Genomic DNA, 18,111 nt, shown 5'->3' with positions numbered 1-18,111 from the left:
GGTAACAGAACTGACTTTGTGTCTTTCACAGATCTGTTGGTTTGTTGCTATGGTTTAAAAACACACTATACCTGTGAGCATATTTCTCGCTCTATCTCTTTTAAACATTCCCAAATACACACTTTGACACAGACACACACACACACACACACACACATTAAATAACCTAAATAATCAGATCTTCATAAAAATTATTTAAGAAAAGTTTACTGTTTACAGTACATATAGCAATTATTAGATGTTTAAAGACATTCAAGTAAACCTTGCTTTTAATACATGCTTCATTTGCAGCTTTAAGTGTGTAGATTGACAGCACCAAGTACAGGCTTCAGATGGACTTTGAGTCCTTTTTCTTCAAACCAATACAATCGCAGGGTATTGCATTTTAAAGTGAACATTCGGGTGTCAGTTATGAATCCTTAGATTCCTAATGCCATCAAACCTGTTCTGCAGTACATTCAAATAAACAAAGGATAAACAAAAATGTTTCTGAGTTATTCTATTCTGTTGGAACGATTTAACAAATTTTTTAGACAGGCAAACAAAAAACATTTCTGTTTCTCAAACTGTAGAGAATGTCGCTATCAATGTCAAGATTATGGGTTTGATTAAATGAATGCAGGAACTGGTCAAAATGTATACCTTGAATGCAATGTAAGTTGCTTTGGATAAAAGCATCTGCCAAATGTGTAAATGCAAGTGAATTTGAACAACAACAATTACTGCTACAAAAACACCCAAAGTTCTCTACTGTATAAGTGCATCTAATGGAACAAATGAAGGCACTTTTGCTTCTGTATCAAAGAGCCAAAGAAACTAAATATCTAATCAAAAGCAAACAAAAAAGTTAGTACATTATGTATTATAAAAACTATATGAAAGAAATCTTCTATCTGAGCTAGTTTATGGAAAATCATTCTTAATTTGAATTGTTATCTGGATTGATTTAAGCTGGTTCAGATCATATTTTCTACTACAAATGTGTCCAAACAAACGCAAAACCATTTTAAACTGAACAGCCTCATTTGCCACTAAAAATAAATATCACTGGAGAAACTTTACAAAATGGCAAATTAGCCTACCAAAACAAACACAGACCCAACTGAATTGAGTTCTAAATGTTTTAAATGAACTGAGGGAGTTCTGGAATTTTAAGACAATTGTGTACAATACGCTCAGGATTCTAAGACCTCAGCTAAGTTGCTTCTATGAATAGTCTATGTCATCATGGCAGACAATTCTTCACTTGCTCAAGCCACTTTGGTGAGCTGTAGGTCTCCATGGACTCTAAGAGCAGTGAGAGATGCGAGCTGAGTTAGTCTGTGAGTGAAACCACACAACGGCTGCCCATCCACCAGAATACGGAACTGCTGGTGCTCGCACACAATCTCCATCTGAAAGAGACAGAAGATAGAAACAACATTATTGTGACAGAAAGATGGGACATCTTTTTTGAGCGAGATGCTAACGGTCTAATCAGATTCAATGATCTATGCTAAGCTGCAGCTAAACGTGCTACGCCAGACCCGGAGATCGGCTGAATGGGTTCGAAAACTGTAAAACTCAACTGTTTAACTCTAGGGGAGTTGGAAAATTAGCCTATTTTCAAAAATAGTGGAGTGTTCCTTTAAGCTTTATTAGCTGTGATCACAACCTTCAAACACACATTCTGCCTGTTTACCTTAAAGGGCTCTCCTGGAGCAAAGGGGAAGAAAGACAGGGCAGTTTCTGAAGCGCCCCACTTTCCTGACAGACGAGCGTTACGAAGCACAGCCTTTTCTGAAAAGTTCACCTTCAACTCCAGACCCACATCACCCTCGATTTCCTCATCCCCCTCTCCTTTAGACTGGCATGCCACTAACACTACCATACTAAAGAGACAGAAAAGTATTTTTAACATCAGTTTAAAAACAAGCATCATTTTAACAGACTGTGTCAATTCTGAAATCTGAGACGCTCCAGATCAAATCACATTATGAACCAGCAGTTTCTGGGTAACCCTTAGTTGCCAAATATGGCCAGAATTGTCCAATCTGTTTTTTTTTTCTTCTTTTTTTCCCCAAAGATCAGGCTGGCTAATCCTTCATGGGAATTGACTTTTTTCCCACACTGGCAAAACAGAAGTGGACAACAACAGCCGGAAAACCAAATGCATTGCACTGTAAAAAATGTTAGTCATTTTAATTGAAAACAAATGTTAAAATGTTACAGTAAAAACCCCTAAAAATATATATAAAAAAAACTTTAAGTTACAATACAATTTTACAGTATGTTTTTAGAAGTAAAAAGAATCAATTTCCTTAATTTGTGGAGAAAAGTTGTATTCCCTGTCAAAATTCCCTGCTCAAACATCACGCTTATTTAATTTGATTTAAAAAACGTAGTTACTTCTTATTTAGTAACTGTTATACACTGTAAAAAGTGTTAGATTTGTTGGTATACATTCATGTATACAGGTTGTTTCAGAGATGTTAAATAATATTTTTGACTTGAATAAAATAAGTTCAGTTAGCACTTTTTTTCGTGCATGTGGCTACATTGTATAGTACTACACACAATAGACAAAAGTATTGGGACACCCCCATCTAATAAACAAGTTTGACTTAGTCATTTCCATGTGTACAAATCTTAATGTTAAAGCATATAATGATATTCTAGGGAATTGTGTGCTTCTAATTTTTTAGCAACAGTTTGGACAGGACCCTTTTCTATTCTAACATGACAATGCCTCTGTGTATAAGACAAGGTTAAAAAATAAATGATTGATTCTGTCATTGTGGAAGAACTTGACTGGTCCGCAAGTCCTAATTCCAGCTGAACACCTCTGGTGTGACTTTAAATGCAGACTTTGAGCCAAAAACTCATCACCAAACACCAATGACTTGTACATATAGGTACAGTCATTTTAGACACTTCCAAAACTGTTGCAACAGAGATGGAAATACAATTTTAAATACATGAATTATGTTTCCATCTTTGTTGCCACAGTTTTGGAAGTGCCTTTTTCTGTTCTAAAGAAGGGGGTGTCCCAATACTTATGTCTATATAGTGTATGTATAAACTAATAAGCTACACAATATAAATATATTTACATAAAAATACATATACTAATATTGTATACACACACATAGATACACATACGCGGTATTGCAATTAAATGGGTGTTTTCCCAAATGCATTTAAAATGAGTTCTATGTCTAGTGTTGTCTGTTGGCACCCATGTTTTATTTTGCTCCTGTGTGAACTGGAGACGTTAAAACGGTTTAATCCCCGATACAACTGGCTCATTGTGTTACCGCAGTGAAGGCGCGTCTCATCCTCAATGAACCGAGTCATTCAGGATGTGCGGATGTGACATCTGACAAATGAACGCAAGTGCTGGCGAACGCACAGACAGGTGTCTGATACGAACCTTTTGGGCTGCTTGTGAACAATACCCATCACTACCAGCCTCATGGTCGGCCGTAGACCCCCTTTGATCTCCCCAACATAGTCCTCCTCCTGCAGGAATAGTGCTTTACTGTCATTCAAATGTCTAATGTTATAGTCAGGCAAAATACGAATGATATTTATTAATGTACTGATTTAAAATCATTACGATATCTTAATCGCTGCGAGACATCCTTTTTACAGTTTACATTTTATTTTAATATGCAAATTATATGTTAATATGCAAATAACCGAGTCGTATCATTTATAAATGTAGCAGTCTCAAATATAGGATATATGACACATTTACCAGTCATATATACCAGTCCAGTGAGTACGTCACTGTGCCAGCACAATCAATCAATCTCAGTGGCGGATAAACTCTACAATCATCGTCATTATACTTACGTTTCGGATGTTCCCCTTATCTGTCATGCTTTCCTCTGTCGCGAAAGGCTTTAGTTTAGTCGTGCAGGTGTTGCGTTTCAAGCGCGAGGACAATAGCTGTAACGCACGGAATTTATCATCGCAGTGCGCGACTCGCGAGACCGGCGTCGAATCCGCGAACCCCGCCTCTCGCCACTGCGTTGCCATAGTAACTATCACAGGCAGAGTGATGACAAAAATACAGTAGTGACTCCAGCACATATCAAAATAAATGAATGAATGAATCTCTGCTCGTTATGATAACATATACCAAGCCTCGTGATTCCAGAAATACACTAGCCTACAAATTACGCAAAAAACAGGTACATTTTGAAGTCTTTATTTGCATAAGTTGAATAACTATGCTTATTCTTATACATTAAAAGGCGCAAGTTATACCAAGATTAACCCTAATTCACTTGGGAATAAGCTCATATAATGGTGGAATCACAAACATGGACAACACACTCAGGAGACATAATTAGCTCCCAAGTCCCAACAGGTGTATTGTTTCACATTCCCATCTAACGTTAACCAGTCCGGCTTTGTTTCTGCAATATGTTTTTACCACCCAGAGAGAGTTTCCAAGGCTTATAAACTCCAAATTACTGATCAGGTTTCCTAGTGTCATTCTCGAGGTTTAACAGCATGTCAGCATTTTTAATTCTGGCTGTCATTACAATTTACATTTCTCAGTACAAATTAAAATAATTTAATCTTGCTAAATACGAACAATTGTGGCATCAACCCAAATAATGTGTATTAGAGTGCAGCAACGGAAACAAGAAAATATTTACAATTTAAGACCTTCAAGACGATATTTACTGACTGTAAGACATTCGTTAAATAAAATTACAGAATAACTGTATGAATGACACATGCGCACTTTACATCTGTGTAAAACCACGTCACTGACTATCAAAAACATTTTCACAATAAATCCAAAAGATTTTAAGTCACAACAATCATCCACCAAAACAAAAAGTTTAACTGCAGATATAATACTGCGGGAGAAATGGTTTATTTGGACCTCTGGGAGACAAATATTGCACGAAAAATAACCTAATTGTCTTCCGCCAGGGGTCGCTTATTATAGTCGAGCAGAGAGGTGCAGCGTTTGAAGGCGTTTCTTTTAATCATATTGATTACTTTTGAACATAATAAAATGTAATTATTTAATCTGTCAATCCAAATGATTAGTACCTAGATTTAAACTGAAATCAACTAAAGAAATGTCAATAAAATGTTTTAAAAAAAATCCTTTATCACAAACGACTGTGATTGGCTCATCTATCCAGCGCTGAGAAAAGTATCAGGTATCATTTGACTACATCAGCAATCGCAGTAAAGTTATTTCCATCTAAATAATGACTAGCAATTTAATTGTCACAAAAAAGAAGTATTGTTTTTTTAATTAGAAGCCCAGCCTATTGTGATCAACAGTTTCATTGCATTTGCCATTCCTACCACCTCTTTCATATCTATTGTTTTGACCCTTGAACTGACAGCTCCTGGATCAGCTGATTGAGTCACATGACTCGGCACTCTCATGGCCACACACAGCTGATGGCAAGCGCATTTTGAACGCGCTGTTCTCTAGTCTGAGATATAGAGGACAAACTCAAATCGTGAGTGCTAATTTAATCATTTATTTATTCTTGTACGTAAGCGTAAAACGATGTACTGACGTTTGACAGTGAAGTCAATTTGCTCTCTTCCAAACTATTTTAAGTGGGCAGTGTCTGTTGTTTTGTTGTCATCATTTCACTTTTAAGAGCTGTTACATAAACCAAAGTTTAAATCACACTAATCGCAATGTAAATACGTTATAGAAGTCGTCAACAGCCTAAATCCAAGAAATGCTGACATCAATTCTGTAACTTTTTCTGCTTTAGAATAGTTTTTAAACTAACCGGTTCTGATCTTCTCACTTGAAGTCTGTACATTTTTGTTGACTTTGGATTTATTATTATTTTTATATCTTATCATTATTTTTTTTTAAGTAAATGCTTTTCTGGACCTTTATAAAAAATGTGTGCATATTCTGAATTTGATTTGATATATAACTTATGAGATGGTTACAAAACTGCTTATGATTTTTTTCTTTCAATTTCCATCCCCTCCTATCTACTTTAGATGTGGAATACTTCATAGCACATCTGAGGCCAGTAATCTTTCCGTGGACCTCAACAGACTGCTGAATCAAAGCGGACTATCTATAATGCATCCGTTTGGCCGTGAAGAAGAGACCTCCAGACGCGAGCTCTTCGGCTTCTTCACGCGGTGTTTGACGCGCGGTGAGTGGGAGCTCGCGGCAGCCTGCGTGGGTCAGCTCGGCGATGCGAGCGGAGATGATCCCCATGGCCCACACAATATCGTTAAAGCCATCGTTACCCACCCATACCCGCTCAGGTGAGTGACCCTGAGAGGAATAAACTACAGGATTGCTTATTAAAGTCATAAACGAACCAATACCGAGAACTATAATGTAATCAAATCCATTTTCCTCTTTCTGTGGATAGTGGTTTCACTAGTTATAGTAAACTTTTGGTGGAAACTGTGGTTACCATTATAAGAGGTTCTTAACATTTCGTTATGTTGAGGGTTCAAGAGGCTAAAGTTAAGATATTTTAGGAAACACATCTGTTTTTCTTTTGTTTATACCTAGATGGGAAACAGTGGGCAGCCCTCACAGACTGGCCTGGTATTGGCTTCAGGTTCTGGAAAAACAGACTAAAATAAAGGTGTGCGTTTTCTGCTGGATATAATTTTTCATGGATGCTTCAAGTAGGAAGCATTCATCACTGTTATCGGTAACTCATTTCCTGAGGCAGATTATGGTTACTTTTTCTGCAGGTGAGCGGGTCTGTGAAGAGAGAACTGGAGTTCATGTTGCTTCTAGAGGAACTTGGAGACGTGCCACTGTCTGTGCTTAAGGTATGACAAATTACAACTACTGTATGTTGATTCCAAGTGTGTAGCATATATAGTAAGATAGTGCTGACACTGTTGTAACAACTTTATGGCCTTTTATTGACAAACCTCAGATTATTTCCTTTGCTTTGAGCTCTGATAAGGTTCTACTCTATCAGTTGATGTTGTGCACGTGTGCACTGTTGAGCAAGACATACAGTATGATAACATTTTATTTTTGCACTTTTTTTTCCATTCTGACAAATATTGCATCCCTTTTCCATGTTAAAAAATCTTAATTTTGCAATAGACACTTTTTAAGTGACAGTGTTTCCAGAAGTCTAAAACAGGTCTATTGTCATTAGTGAAAGTGATGTATGAAGTGCAGCTTACACAGGAGTCAATCTCAAACCAAGCAGTTTTCTGTTGGTCAGTGTGGCAAGTCCGTTCAACCAAGATTTGCAAAACCTTTTGCCTTAAGCAAAAATCCAAATTGCATGGAATCCTATTGAAATTATTTTGCCCTTGAAATTTTGCAGAACAATGTTAAATGTAACTGCACCTTAAGGCAAAATTGCTTGTATGCTTTGTGGAAATTTCAATTATTTATTTTACTGAGATGTATATTATCTCTTTGACGGCCTCTGTAGACATGATGTGTGTGTCCTGAAAGATTTATACACTATAACTAAAAGTCATGTGTTTGTTTCAAATTATATTCATTTTAAATTACATCATTTTAGTTTTTTTCAAATGTGCAAAATGTGCTCTAATAATATTTAATCAACAACATTAATGGGCCTCCCCTTACAACAACATCTTTTCTCTGTAAACAATCACAGCAATTAACAAATGACAGCAATCCAACAATCCAATCAATTCTACAAAATCAAGTGTCATCTTAAATTTTTTTCACATTTGAGAAGTCATTTCACTCAGATATACGTCACAATAAAGAAGAAACAATGATCACAATTTGTGTTTCATGCCGTCTTTACTTTGCTCTATGTCTTCTATAGGAGCTGCATGAAGCCTTCCTGTACTCTGAGGAAGTAAAGGGAAAGATTCCAGGTGATTGCACCACTCCACTGAGTGCTGCTGTTCTATCCTGCCTCCGTTCTCTTTTAACCCACCAGCAGCCGCAGCTCTGCCACTCTCTCATCAGCTTCCTTCAGCACTCAGGCCACTCCAGAGACCACGCCTTACAGGATGTCTTCATCCAGCACCTCACCGAGCGAGTGAACGTGCCTGTGGAAGAGAGGAACGAGAAATGGGTGGAAGAGGTGTGTTCAGCGCTGGTCTTAGCACCATGGGGGCCAGAGAGGTCAAATATTCAGCTAGAGACCCTGTGGAAGGGTTTGTGGTCAGCTAGAGAAGGGCCCATGACAGAGGAGAGAATTCTGGGATGTCTGCTGAGGCCGAAGGGTCAGGCTCTGTTGACGTCGTACAGCACCACAGCACTCAGACTGCTCAAAGAGAAACTGCTGAGAGAGGCTCCACATACACAGGGTGAGTCAATTAAGTTGACTGTGATCATACAGACAACCAGGTGCAGAATCACATTTTGTTTCTGTAATAATCTGTCATTTCTTTCTATGAATCTTGTTGCCAAATACTGAAATTGAAACTCTAGTAATAATAGATTTGTCTGTTTTGTTAATGATCAATGTACTGTGTAATATTTTTTTGGAAACCATGATAAATGTTTTCAGGATTCTTTGAGTAGAAAGTTCAGAAGAACAGCATTTATTTGGAATAAATTTTTTGTGACATTATAAATGTCTTAATGGTATTGTATCTGGAAACTAAAACTAGAGCAACTGTAGGTCAACTGTAATTTAAAGTCTTAAAAGGCTAATCTAAGCCACCATAAATAGTGGTATTGCTTCCAATGTATGTGTTGTGTTTTAAGGAAGTGAAGGAGGTTGTTACTGGTGTGTATGCCACCTCCTTTACTTTGACTTTTCACACTTCTGCTCATGTGGTTGTTGTTCCCTCCCAAACCATGTTCAGTTGTCACACCATTTGCATGTGATCTTTTTTTTTAAGCAGACATCATTGTGTTGTTGCTAGGCCTGTCACGATAACAACTTTTTGTTGTGCGATATATTGCCCCAGAAATAATTGCGATAAGCGATATTATTGTCATTTTAAAGACCATTTTATGCCACTGAATATATAATCATAATGTAACAGCATAATAATGCAAGAAGGCCTACACATCAAAATATTAGATACCTTAAAAAAACTGCGTAAATAGTAAATAAACATTTTCTAACAAAAAGTGCAAAGTAACAAGTACAATAAAAGAAAAATGCACAAAGAACTTGCATGTGGATTTTTCCATCTACAGATTTGTCCCTGACCTTCTTTTCTCTGTAAATTAAGGGTGCACACTATTGCTGAAAAACACAATCACTACTTAGAAGTCAGATGTCCGTATGCACAAAGGCACAGATCCCTAAACAAGACCATATCTGCAGATGAAACTTTTTTTGTAGAAGCATTTTTTAAATTTGAACTAGCACCTCATGACTACACCACGTTATGTACGAGAAGCTGCATAAGACACAGGCGCAAGTGGAGTGTACAAAACATGGTGACATAAATTAAGTAAATATAATGGGCGATATAGTGCGTCACCAAAAATTATTGAGGCCATGTACATATATTGCGCGATAAGTCGATATATTGATTATTGCGACAGGCCTAGTTGTTGCTTGTTAAAAACTCATCTCTATTTCCTTTTAGTGGACTTGCCTGATCTGGAAAGGGTCATGCTTGGCTTGTGCTGTCATAGTGACAAGCGTTTGGTGTGGAAAGCCATTTACTTTGAGTGTTTGAGCACTGGAAAGCACTTTCTGGAGCAGGTCTTGGTAGGTGCACACAATCAGGCAAACAGAGCAAAAGGGTCTGGCTGCAGCCTTGCACTTGCACTCTCAGACTTGCATTCTCAGACACTTGCGCTTCCGCTAGCGACGTCACTTGCAGTCTTTATTTTTTATTTTGTTCTAATTTTTATTACTTTTTGTTTGAATCTCTCAACATTTTACAACAGTAGCCAGGTGGTGAAGACAAGAAAAAAGAAACTAAATTACAATGTCACTTGCAATCGCCACTTGCACTCTCCGCTACCTGCGACGTCACTTGCAATCGACACAAATCAATGGAGACAAGAAGCTGTGGTGGTGATTGAACGATTAAAACTAATTTAGTACTATAACATACAGGGTCCTGCAAGAAAAAGACAAGACCCGCAAATCCGTGGCCACAGAACAGCAGAATATGAACGCATGTGCAAAGTCTCTCGTTAAGCGTTTTCCTCCTGTAGAAAAACATAAGCACTTAACATGGCTTAATGTATTAAGATGCTATTAAAATATCAAATTAAATATACAATTTATTAATATAATGAATATGTATATAGAATTTTCATCCCATACCGCAAAACGTGGCATAATAATAACTCAATATGCTACTCTACATTATTAATATACATAACTAATACAGGCAAGCAGGTGAGCCCAGAATAAATGCAACACGCACAGTTTCGTGTTAAGCGTTTTTCCATATAGAATAAACTGTCTACAGCTCTTTTATATAATTGTCTTTGTCCATTAAGCTACATTACGTGTTTTATTTATAATGATTTTCTATAGGAGGAAAATGTTTAACGTGCAATTTAACGCATTGCGTTCTGGGCTCGTCTGCTTGCCTGTACGGAGTTGATCCTTTTAAAATCACTTAATGCATTTCAAAATGCACGTTCATATTTGTTGGTCTGTATATACTTTGAGTCAACAACTAGACATATAGGCTACTGAATTGTCTTTATCATCCGTTATTATGCCACATTAAGCGTTTTGCTGAATGGGAGGACAAGTGAAAGTTTGCGCATTGTGTTCATGGCCATCTGCTTGCCTTTTTGTAGTACATTAAATAATAACTATATATCGAAACTGAGCTTTTTTAATTGCACTTAATGTATCTTAATGCATTAAGCCATATTAAGTGTTTATGTTTTTCTACAGGAGGAAAACGCTTAACGAGAGACTTTGTGCATTGCGTTCATATTCTGCTGTTCTGTGGCCATGGATTTGCGGGTCTTGTCTTTTTCTTGCAGGACCCTGTACGTTATAGTATAAAATTAGTTTTAATCATTTAATCACCACCACAGCGTCTTGTCTCCATTGGCAACACGCACGATGTGTGTCGATTGCAAGTGACGTCGCAGGTATCGGAGAGTGAAGATTGCAAGTGACTTTGTAATTTAGTTTCTTTTTTCTTGTCTTCACCACCTGGCTACTGTTGTAAATTGTTGAGAGATTCAAACAAAAAGTAATCAATAAATAGAACAAAATAAAGTATAAAAAAGACTGCAAGTGATGTCAATTGCAGAAGCGCAAGTGTCTGAGAGTGCAAGTCTGAGAGTGCAAGTGCAAGGCTGCAGCCAGACCCTTCTCAAACAGAGGCCTAAAAATAAGTGAATGTGTAAAATCAAATTTGTCAGTATTTTTCTGCACTGTCTTAAAGTTAGTCAATGAGACTTTTACAAGTTAATCAAGTTTCATTCATTTAAAAACAACATTTATAAAAGTGTATAGATGAAAGCAACACAATTTTTCCTCTCTAGTTTTAGAATTGCAGTGATACATTCTTGTTGTTTGCAGCTTACTGGTTTAGATCTCATAAAGCGGGAGGAGTTTGCCAAACTGGAAACACTATTGCAGGCTGAGTTTCAGCCTTTGTCCCGCCTCTTGTTGTTATTGGGCTGGATGCATTGTCAAAGCCTGGATTCTGCCAAAACCCTTTTAAGAGTCCTACATAACCAACAGGTCAGTAGTCAAATATATGACTGTCAGTACAAAGTCACATCCCCTCTGCAGCTTATTCTGGTTCAAGAATGACCCACCAAGACAGATTTTATTTTTTAGTTTAGGTGCTTAGGGTTTGATAGAACAATAATGGATTGGCTATAGTTGCACAGAAATGTTGGCCTATAACCAGCTATACATTAAACACCAACAAAGCATTCGTTGTAGCAGCCCAGTACTTTGTAAACATAACATTGTCAAAAAATCACCATGCATAGATAGTCTGGAAATGGCAATTTTAAGTAGATTTTGTGTTTTTAAATAATAGCCTTTAAAAACTTTAAATTCCTGAAAGGTTTTATATAATAAACCTAATGTTACAAGAAAGTTGTGTGTTGTCTAATAGGGGCCACACATGCTCAGTACAGTTAATGTTCAGTGTGAACAGTCTAATTTTTGAAGTCCATATTTACTTCAAAAAAACATTTACTTCAAAAAAATCCCCTCCAGCTAAGGTGTGATCTTGACTTGAGTATTTCTAAAATGTGCCACGTTTGCTTATGCAACACTCATGAGGTGTACACCTTAATTAGTTTAAGTCTATTAGATATAGTAGATGACATTCACAAGAAAAGTGTTCTTTGTCTCCATTTGAAAGCTGTGGGCTGGAGATTATCCAATTTTTGTAGATCGTCTTTTTGTTTTTGTGTCTGATATGTATATATAATTCCACATTAGTATGTGTCAATGTAAATTAATGAATGAGTTCTTTCTTTCTGTCTCTCTGTAGCCCCAGACAAACGATTCAGTATTGAGTGAGTTAGCTTGCACTCTGTCCTCTCAACTTGGTGTGCTGGAATGGTGCGACCAGAACAACCCGTGAGTTAAAACACTGTTGTATGCTTTCTTTTTTGTGAAAAGGTTGATTTAGGTTGATTTAACTTAATGTATGTCAAAAAGTTGGCAATTATGTAAATTATTTCTGTTTATGGATTAATAGCCATTTGTTCATCTACACTACCATGAAGTCTTGTGCTCACCAAGGCTGCATTTATTTGATCAAAAAACAGTAAAAAGCAATATTATTAAATATTATTACAATTTAAAATAACTTTTCTGTTTTAATATTATTTATTCCTGTGATGGCAAAGCTGAATTTTCCACAACCATTACTGCAGTCTTCACTGTCGCATGATCCGTACGAAATCATTGAATTGGTGCTACAGAAACTTTTCTTATCAATATTAAAAAAGATTGTGCTGGAAAATGTGATAAATTTGTTCAAGATTTTTAATTTTGTAACAATATAAATGTTTTTACTGTCACTTTTGATCAATTTAATGCATCCTTGCCAAATAAAAGTGTTAATTTCTTGCAAAAAAACTTACTATCCCCAGACTTTTGAACGGTAGTGTATATGTTAGTTTATTTATTGGTATGCTACTTGTACAGAGGGATATCCCATGATGCCTTGCTGAGTCACTTACACATGCTGGACCATCACTCTGCCCTGTATGTGTTGCACTCCCTGACACCCCTCGCCAAATACGAGGAGCACAGAGTTCTGGAACTGCTGCAAAGAACAGGTATGAGACACAGGGGGTACATTTGAATTCACATAGATCTGCAGAAACTTGAAATCTTTGTAATACGTTTGTAGGAGATCCTTCATTAGTGGACTCACCCAGCAACTCTGTCCAGCGGAACATTACTCTGTTTCGAGGCTTCTGTGCCATGAAGTATGCCCTTTACGCCATCTGTGTGAACGCACACACGCACACCGGCTGCCTGGACTGTGAGCCACTGCATCAGCAGCAGACAGAGGAGGGTCAGGGGGAGGAGCCAACCGAAGGTGACACTGCTGCTGATCTTGATAATAAACCAGTTAAAAACTTTTTGAGTGAATTTAACATTAGCTTTTCATTTAAATGTCACACTAAGCGAGCAAAAATATCATCATTCCTTTTTGTATTTGTATTGTATTATTTTTTTTTAAACTTTTTTTTTAAATACAGTAACAAAAACGTACCATGGAGTTATGGTTTTTTTATGCTTTTGATAATTTTCTAAATGCCATAGTGATGCCATGAATTTGGTAATTACCATGGTATAGAGTGGTGGCCAAAATGATTAGAACCAGCTAAAAATGGTTTTAAGTCCGTTATTTCTATCTTTTACTGTAGTGTGTCAGTAGGAAATATCAGTTTACATTTCCATTTTGCCATTAATTGTAATAATCCAGTGAGATTTTTGTTTGCACAAGGAGTCTGACAACAGCCAGTGCTTCACACAGAGATCTGATCTCATCATCATCCAGTCTGTCTGGAATGACATGAGGAAACAGAACAAACTGAGACAGACTCAATCCAGAAGAACTGTGGCAACGTCTCCAAGATACTTCAAGAGTCCTACCTGCAAAGCTACAGTACTGTTAAAAGTTTTAGGCACTTGTGTAAAAATGCTGTAAAATTAGGATGCTGTCAAAAATAATGTCATAAATAGATTTTCTTTATCAATTAACTTCTATTAACTAAATTAAATCAACATTTGATGTGACCATCTTTGCATTTAATTCAGCTATTGCCCTAGGTGCACTTGCGCATAGTTTTTCAGGTAGCTTTGCTGGTAGGTTTATTGGAGCATCTTGGAGACATTGCCACAGTTCTTCTTGATTAGTCTGTCTCAGTTTGTTCTGTTTTTTCATGTCATTCCAGACAGACTGGATGATGTTGAGATCAGATCTCTGTGTGGAGCACTGGCTGTTGTCAGACTCCTTGTGCAAAATAAAAATCTCACTGGATTATTACAATTAATGGCAAAATGAATGTTTGGAAATGTAAACTGATATTTCCTACTGACACACTACAGCAAAAGATAGAAATAACCGACCATTTTTAGCTGGTGAAAATACTAGTGTTCTAATAATTTTGGCCATCACTGTAGAATGGTACCCCTTTTTACAAGGGAACGTTTTCCTGTAAATGTGTATGGCAAAGTTTAAATAAATATGATAACATAGTTTACCTTTCATTCTTTACTCTTCCCAGGATGCTCTGATCTATTCCAGCACTACCTATCAGAATGTCAGCTGTACCTGGAAGCTGTTCCAGCATTATTCCGTTTGGAACTCTTGGAGAACATTTTCTCCCTCCTTTTCCTTTCTGACTCGGACTTCAGCCCACAATCAGATAAGATCAGCACGGGCACAGAAACCCAAACAGACACAAACACAGAGAAAATGAAACCAAGCACAGCTGAGAGTGTCTTAAGTGCAGAAAAGGAAGGTGGAATGATGGAGGAATTGAAAGAAGAGATCCAAAGTAGAGATTCTGATCAGATGAACCCTGAGCTGGGCCACCTGACGTCAGGGTGCCGGGGGTTTCTGGTGGATTTGAGTGTAATGGAGGGGATTCTGCGGCTGGTGAAGGAGGGCTTGGAGGGTGTGTGTGGGGTCGGGCAGGAGGACGGCAGGGCGCTTGCGGCCGATGTGGAGTTGGCAGAGAGTCTAGGATGTTCTGTTACAGCGGAAACATTCAGCGCCCGGTTACAGAGATTGTCTAAATACACGGCAGAAGCCCAGTGGAGATTGCAGATTGTTACTAGCAACCATGGCAATGGGAATGGTGAGAAATGTGATGTAGTATTTTGATATTCATGTTGCAAGGGTTTAATACATATACTACTATTCAAATTTTTTTTTTAATTCAGCAAGGATACATTAAAATTAATCAAAACGGACAGTAAAGATATTTATAATGTTAAAAAACATTACAAATAAACACCGTTCTTTCTTTTCAGTTCTTTTCTATTTATCAAAGATCCTAAAAAATGAATGACAGCTTCCACAAAAATATTAAGCAGCACAACTGTCAATAATAATAAATGTTTCTTAAGCACCCAATCAGCATATTACAATGTTTTCTGAACGATCATGTGACACTGAATACTGCAGTAATGGCTGCTGAAAATTCAGCTTTGCCATTGCAGGAATAAATTACATTCTAAAAGATATTAAAATAGAAAACAGTTATTTTAAATTGTAGTAATAATAATAATAATATAATAATAATTTACAGTATGGTTGATCAAATAAATGCAGCCTTGCTGAGCATCAAAAACAAAAAATCTTACTAACCCCAAATTTTTGAACAGTAAAACACTGCATTAATGTATGTATGTGTGTGTTTGTTTATAGATTGCTTGTACCTTCCATCTCCACTCCCCAGTCCGGCAATTCCTCTGAAACGCCAGGGCAGTGGCAGCAGCAGTTCAAGTGTTCGGAGGAAGAGAAGAAACCATCGGCACCGCTCTGAACGTCACGCCTCATCTGAACGTCAGACCTGGGAGGTCAGCACCAGCACCTCAGGTCAGTTCACACACCTACTAAAACTTCCTTCCCACATCCTGGCTTAACGCTCATATTGATCATTGCTTGTGCTGCAGATGGCGGGGTGTGTGTTGGGGCTGTGTGCCGTGGGAGTGAAGTGTGTCCATGTGGTGGACCCCACAGCTGGTTGATTCCTGTGATGCTTTCCCCACCTGAGTCTCTCCTCATCGCCTGTATACGCAGAGGCAACTACATAGAGGCCCAGCAGGTGAGATATGATGTCACTTTTTTTTACCATAAAACCCCAGAGATGATGTCATTCTAATGATGATGAAGTCACTGTATGTTGACATGTTACTACCCCTTTCTATCATTTAAGGGTACAGACAGCATATTAGCAGGTCTAAAAGGAATCTGGGAAACATTTTTAGCATTTTCTGCACTGATTTATTCTGTGTGGACCTCATTAGCCAATGCTGGTCCAGATCCATCTGTTTGGGCTTCTTTAATGGCATGTGTTTGTGTTGTGTGTGTTTATTAGGTGATTGCGATGTATAGCTTGGAGAACTCGGAGTGTGCGGGTGAACTGGTCTTTATGGACCGGTACCGGGAGGTCCTGACTGAGCTGGCTCAGGTGGAGCAGAAGATAGAGAGTCAGTCACTTTCTTCATCATCCTCGTCTTCAGAGGGTCTGGGCACAGTGGGTGTTGCTCCAGCGGGCAGGACTAGAATGGGCAGCAGCAGCAGATTAACACTTAAAAGCATTGGGAGCGCAGCAGCCGCAGGTATTGCACAAACACATTTACCTATCTAAAGAGGACATGCCATAGACTTGGATTGTTTTTTATATAGCACAGTGCAGCCCTGAAAAAAAAATTCAGCTGTTTTACAAAAAAAAATAAAAAAATTTGATGATGCTGAGTTCAATTATGTCAATAAAAAGTTTACATTGCATACATTTTTTTGTTTGTTTGTTTTTTCTTCACAAAATAATATTTTTTATTTTTTATTTCAGTTAATGTTTATTTTATTTTATTATGAAATCTTTTTTTAATGGTTTTAATTTTAGTTTCAGTTTTTGTTAACTATAATAACCCTGGATTTGGCATAAAATCATGTCTTCAGAAATACATGTAAAAACCAGCTTAGGATTGAACAAATAGTTCTGACCTGGCTCACATCAGAATTGTCTTTGTGGCAAAAATGCTATGAAATGCACATATTTTGTGAGAGAGTGTGATGTGCTAGAGCAAAACAAGCATTTGTTTGGAATTAGCACTCCAAAATTCATAAGAAAGTATTAGATTTTATTTAACAAATATGATACAGGGTGGTATAATTACCTAAGGCTAACCCATAAAAGAATAAAGTGGGTCACATTTTTGTAAATTACTGATATATATACAGTATATATAGACCTACTTGCTGTCTTTCTTTTTTCAGGCATGGCCTTTTATTCTATCTCTGATGTGGCTGAACGTTTACTCAGTACCTCGAGCCGGCCAATACCCTGTCTAGAGGACAATTACTGGCTCTCCCAGCGCTCTGTAGACTCCCCAGACCTCGTGCAACCCCTGCTAGAAGAGTTGAGCCCTGCAGCTATGGCGGCCTTTGACCTCTCCTGCTGTCAGTGCACACTGTGGAAAACTTCAAGGCAGCTGCTCGAGACTGCCGAAAGAAGACTCAGCAGCTTTCTGGAGGCCAGAGGTGAGCCTGCATCAAGCAACTTTATTTGGGCCATCTTTATTGCCGAGTCCTGACTTATTTTACCTACCGCAGGTATGCGAGTAGATCCAAAGGTTCTTCACACCAGCAGTATTAGAGGCTTCCCTTCAGTACTGCAGCAAATCAGCAAGGTCCTTAATAGAACCTCCACCAGCAAAGCAACAAGTAAAACTAAAATTTTTTTTTTTACAGTTGCATGCTCACTTATATTTTTGTTTTACTTTACATAGCCTCTTTATTTTAACATCTTTCTACTCTAGACTGTAATGGAGAGGAGAATGCTGTCTACAGTCCCTTTGGCTGTAGTGCCCAGGAAGTGCTGCTGTCTTGTCATTCAACATTAACAGAGGAGAGTATCGCCTCCCGGCTAAACCTGAATCAGCGCCTAGAGGTCACACTTCAAACCCTGACCTCTGCCACCAACACCTCAGGTATTAGCAAAGTGAGCTTGGCATTATCTTTGTGCTCATTTCAGCA

At 37.8% G+C, this 18,111-nt stretch overlaps 2 protein-coding genes across 2 annotated transcripts in view; one reads left to right on the top strand and one right to left on the bottom strand.

The window, feature by feature from the left end:
- Nucleotides 1-860: 860 nt before the first annotated feature.
- Nucleotides 861-3,980, bottom strand: LOC107705387 (galectin-related protein B-like). Its single transcript, XM_016508653.1, has 4 exons — nt 3,838-3,980; nt 3,413-3,501; nt 1,682-1,871; nt 861-1,394 (listed from the first exon to the last, which is right to left on the bottom strand). The coding sequence occupies exons 1-4, from the start codon at nt 3,862-3,864 to the stop codon at nt 1,251-1,253; spliced, it is 450 nt and encodes a 149-aa protein (XP_016364139.1). The 5' UTR covers nt 3,865-3,980; the 3' UTR covers nt 861-1,250.
- A 1,992-nt stretch (nt 3,981-5,972) lies between these two features.
- Nucleotides 5,973-18,111, top strand: part of LOC107705383 (zinc finger FYVE domain-containing protein 26-like) — a 28,550-nt gene continuing 16,411 nt past the window's right edge. The window contains exons 1-16 of the mRNA XM_016508647.1: nt 5,973-6,267; nt 6,524-6,599; nt 6,712-6,792; nt 7,788-8,277; nt 9,520-9,644; nt 11,439-11,603; nt 12,373-12,461; nt 13,035-13,168; nt 13,243-13,434; nt 14,630-15,205; nt 15,778-15,948; nt 16,026-16,177; nt 16,451-16,694; nt 17,353-17,616; nt 17,689-17,799; nt 17,895-18,065. Of these exons, the coding sequence (XP_016364133.1) occupies nt 6,077-6,267; nt 6,524-6,599; nt 6,712-6,792; nt 7,788-8,277; nt 9,520-9,644; nt 11,439-11,603; nt 12,373-12,461; nt 13,035-13,168; nt 13,243-13,434; nt 14,630-15,205; nt 15,778-15,948; nt 16,026-16,177; nt 16,451-16,694; nt 17,353-17,616; nt 17,689-17,799; nt 17,895-18,065 (3,232 nt within the window). The 5' untranslated portion in view covers nt 5,973-6,076. The remainder of the gene's footprint in view (nt 6,268-6,523; nt 6,600-6,711; nt 6,793-7,787; nt 8,278-9,519; nt 9,645-11,438; nt 11,604-12,372; nt 12,462-13,034; nt 13,169-13,242; nt 13,435-14,629; nt 15,206-15,777; nt 15,949-16,025; nt 16,178-16,450; nt 16,695-17,352; nt 17,617-17,688; nt 17,800-17,894; nt 18,066-18,111) is intronic.

Source organism: Sinocyclocheilus rhinocerous, unplaced genomic scaffold (genome assembly GCF_001515625.1).
Source record: "Sinocyclocheilus rhinocerous isolate Xijiao unplaced genomic scaffold, SAMN03320098_v1.1 scaffold564, whole genome shotgun sequence".
Classification (NCBI taxonomy): Eukaryota; Metazoa; Chordata; class Actinopteri; order Cypriniformes; family Cyprinidae; genus Sinocyclocheilus; species Sinocyclocheilus rhinocerous.
The sequence above is the reverse complement of the archived record's forward strand: the minus strand, read 5'-3'. Positions and strand labels throughout refer to the sequence as shown.

What these genes read in the sequence shown, in the direction of transcription:
- LOC107705387 (XM_016508653.1), bottom strand. Translation starts at nt 3,864, where the DNA reads ATGACAGATAAGGGGAACATCCGAAAC. An exon ending in GTTCACAAGCAGCCCAAAAG is followed by an intron (nt 1,872 to 3,412) that starts GTTCGTATCAGA and finishes CTGTCTCTTTAG; the next exon opens with TATGGTAGTGTTAGTGGCAT. An exon ending in CTCCAGGAGAGCCCTTTAAG is followed by an intron (nt 1,395 to 1,681) that starts GTAAACAGGCAG and finishes TGTCTCTTTCAG; the next exon opens with ATGGAGATTGTGTGCGAGCA.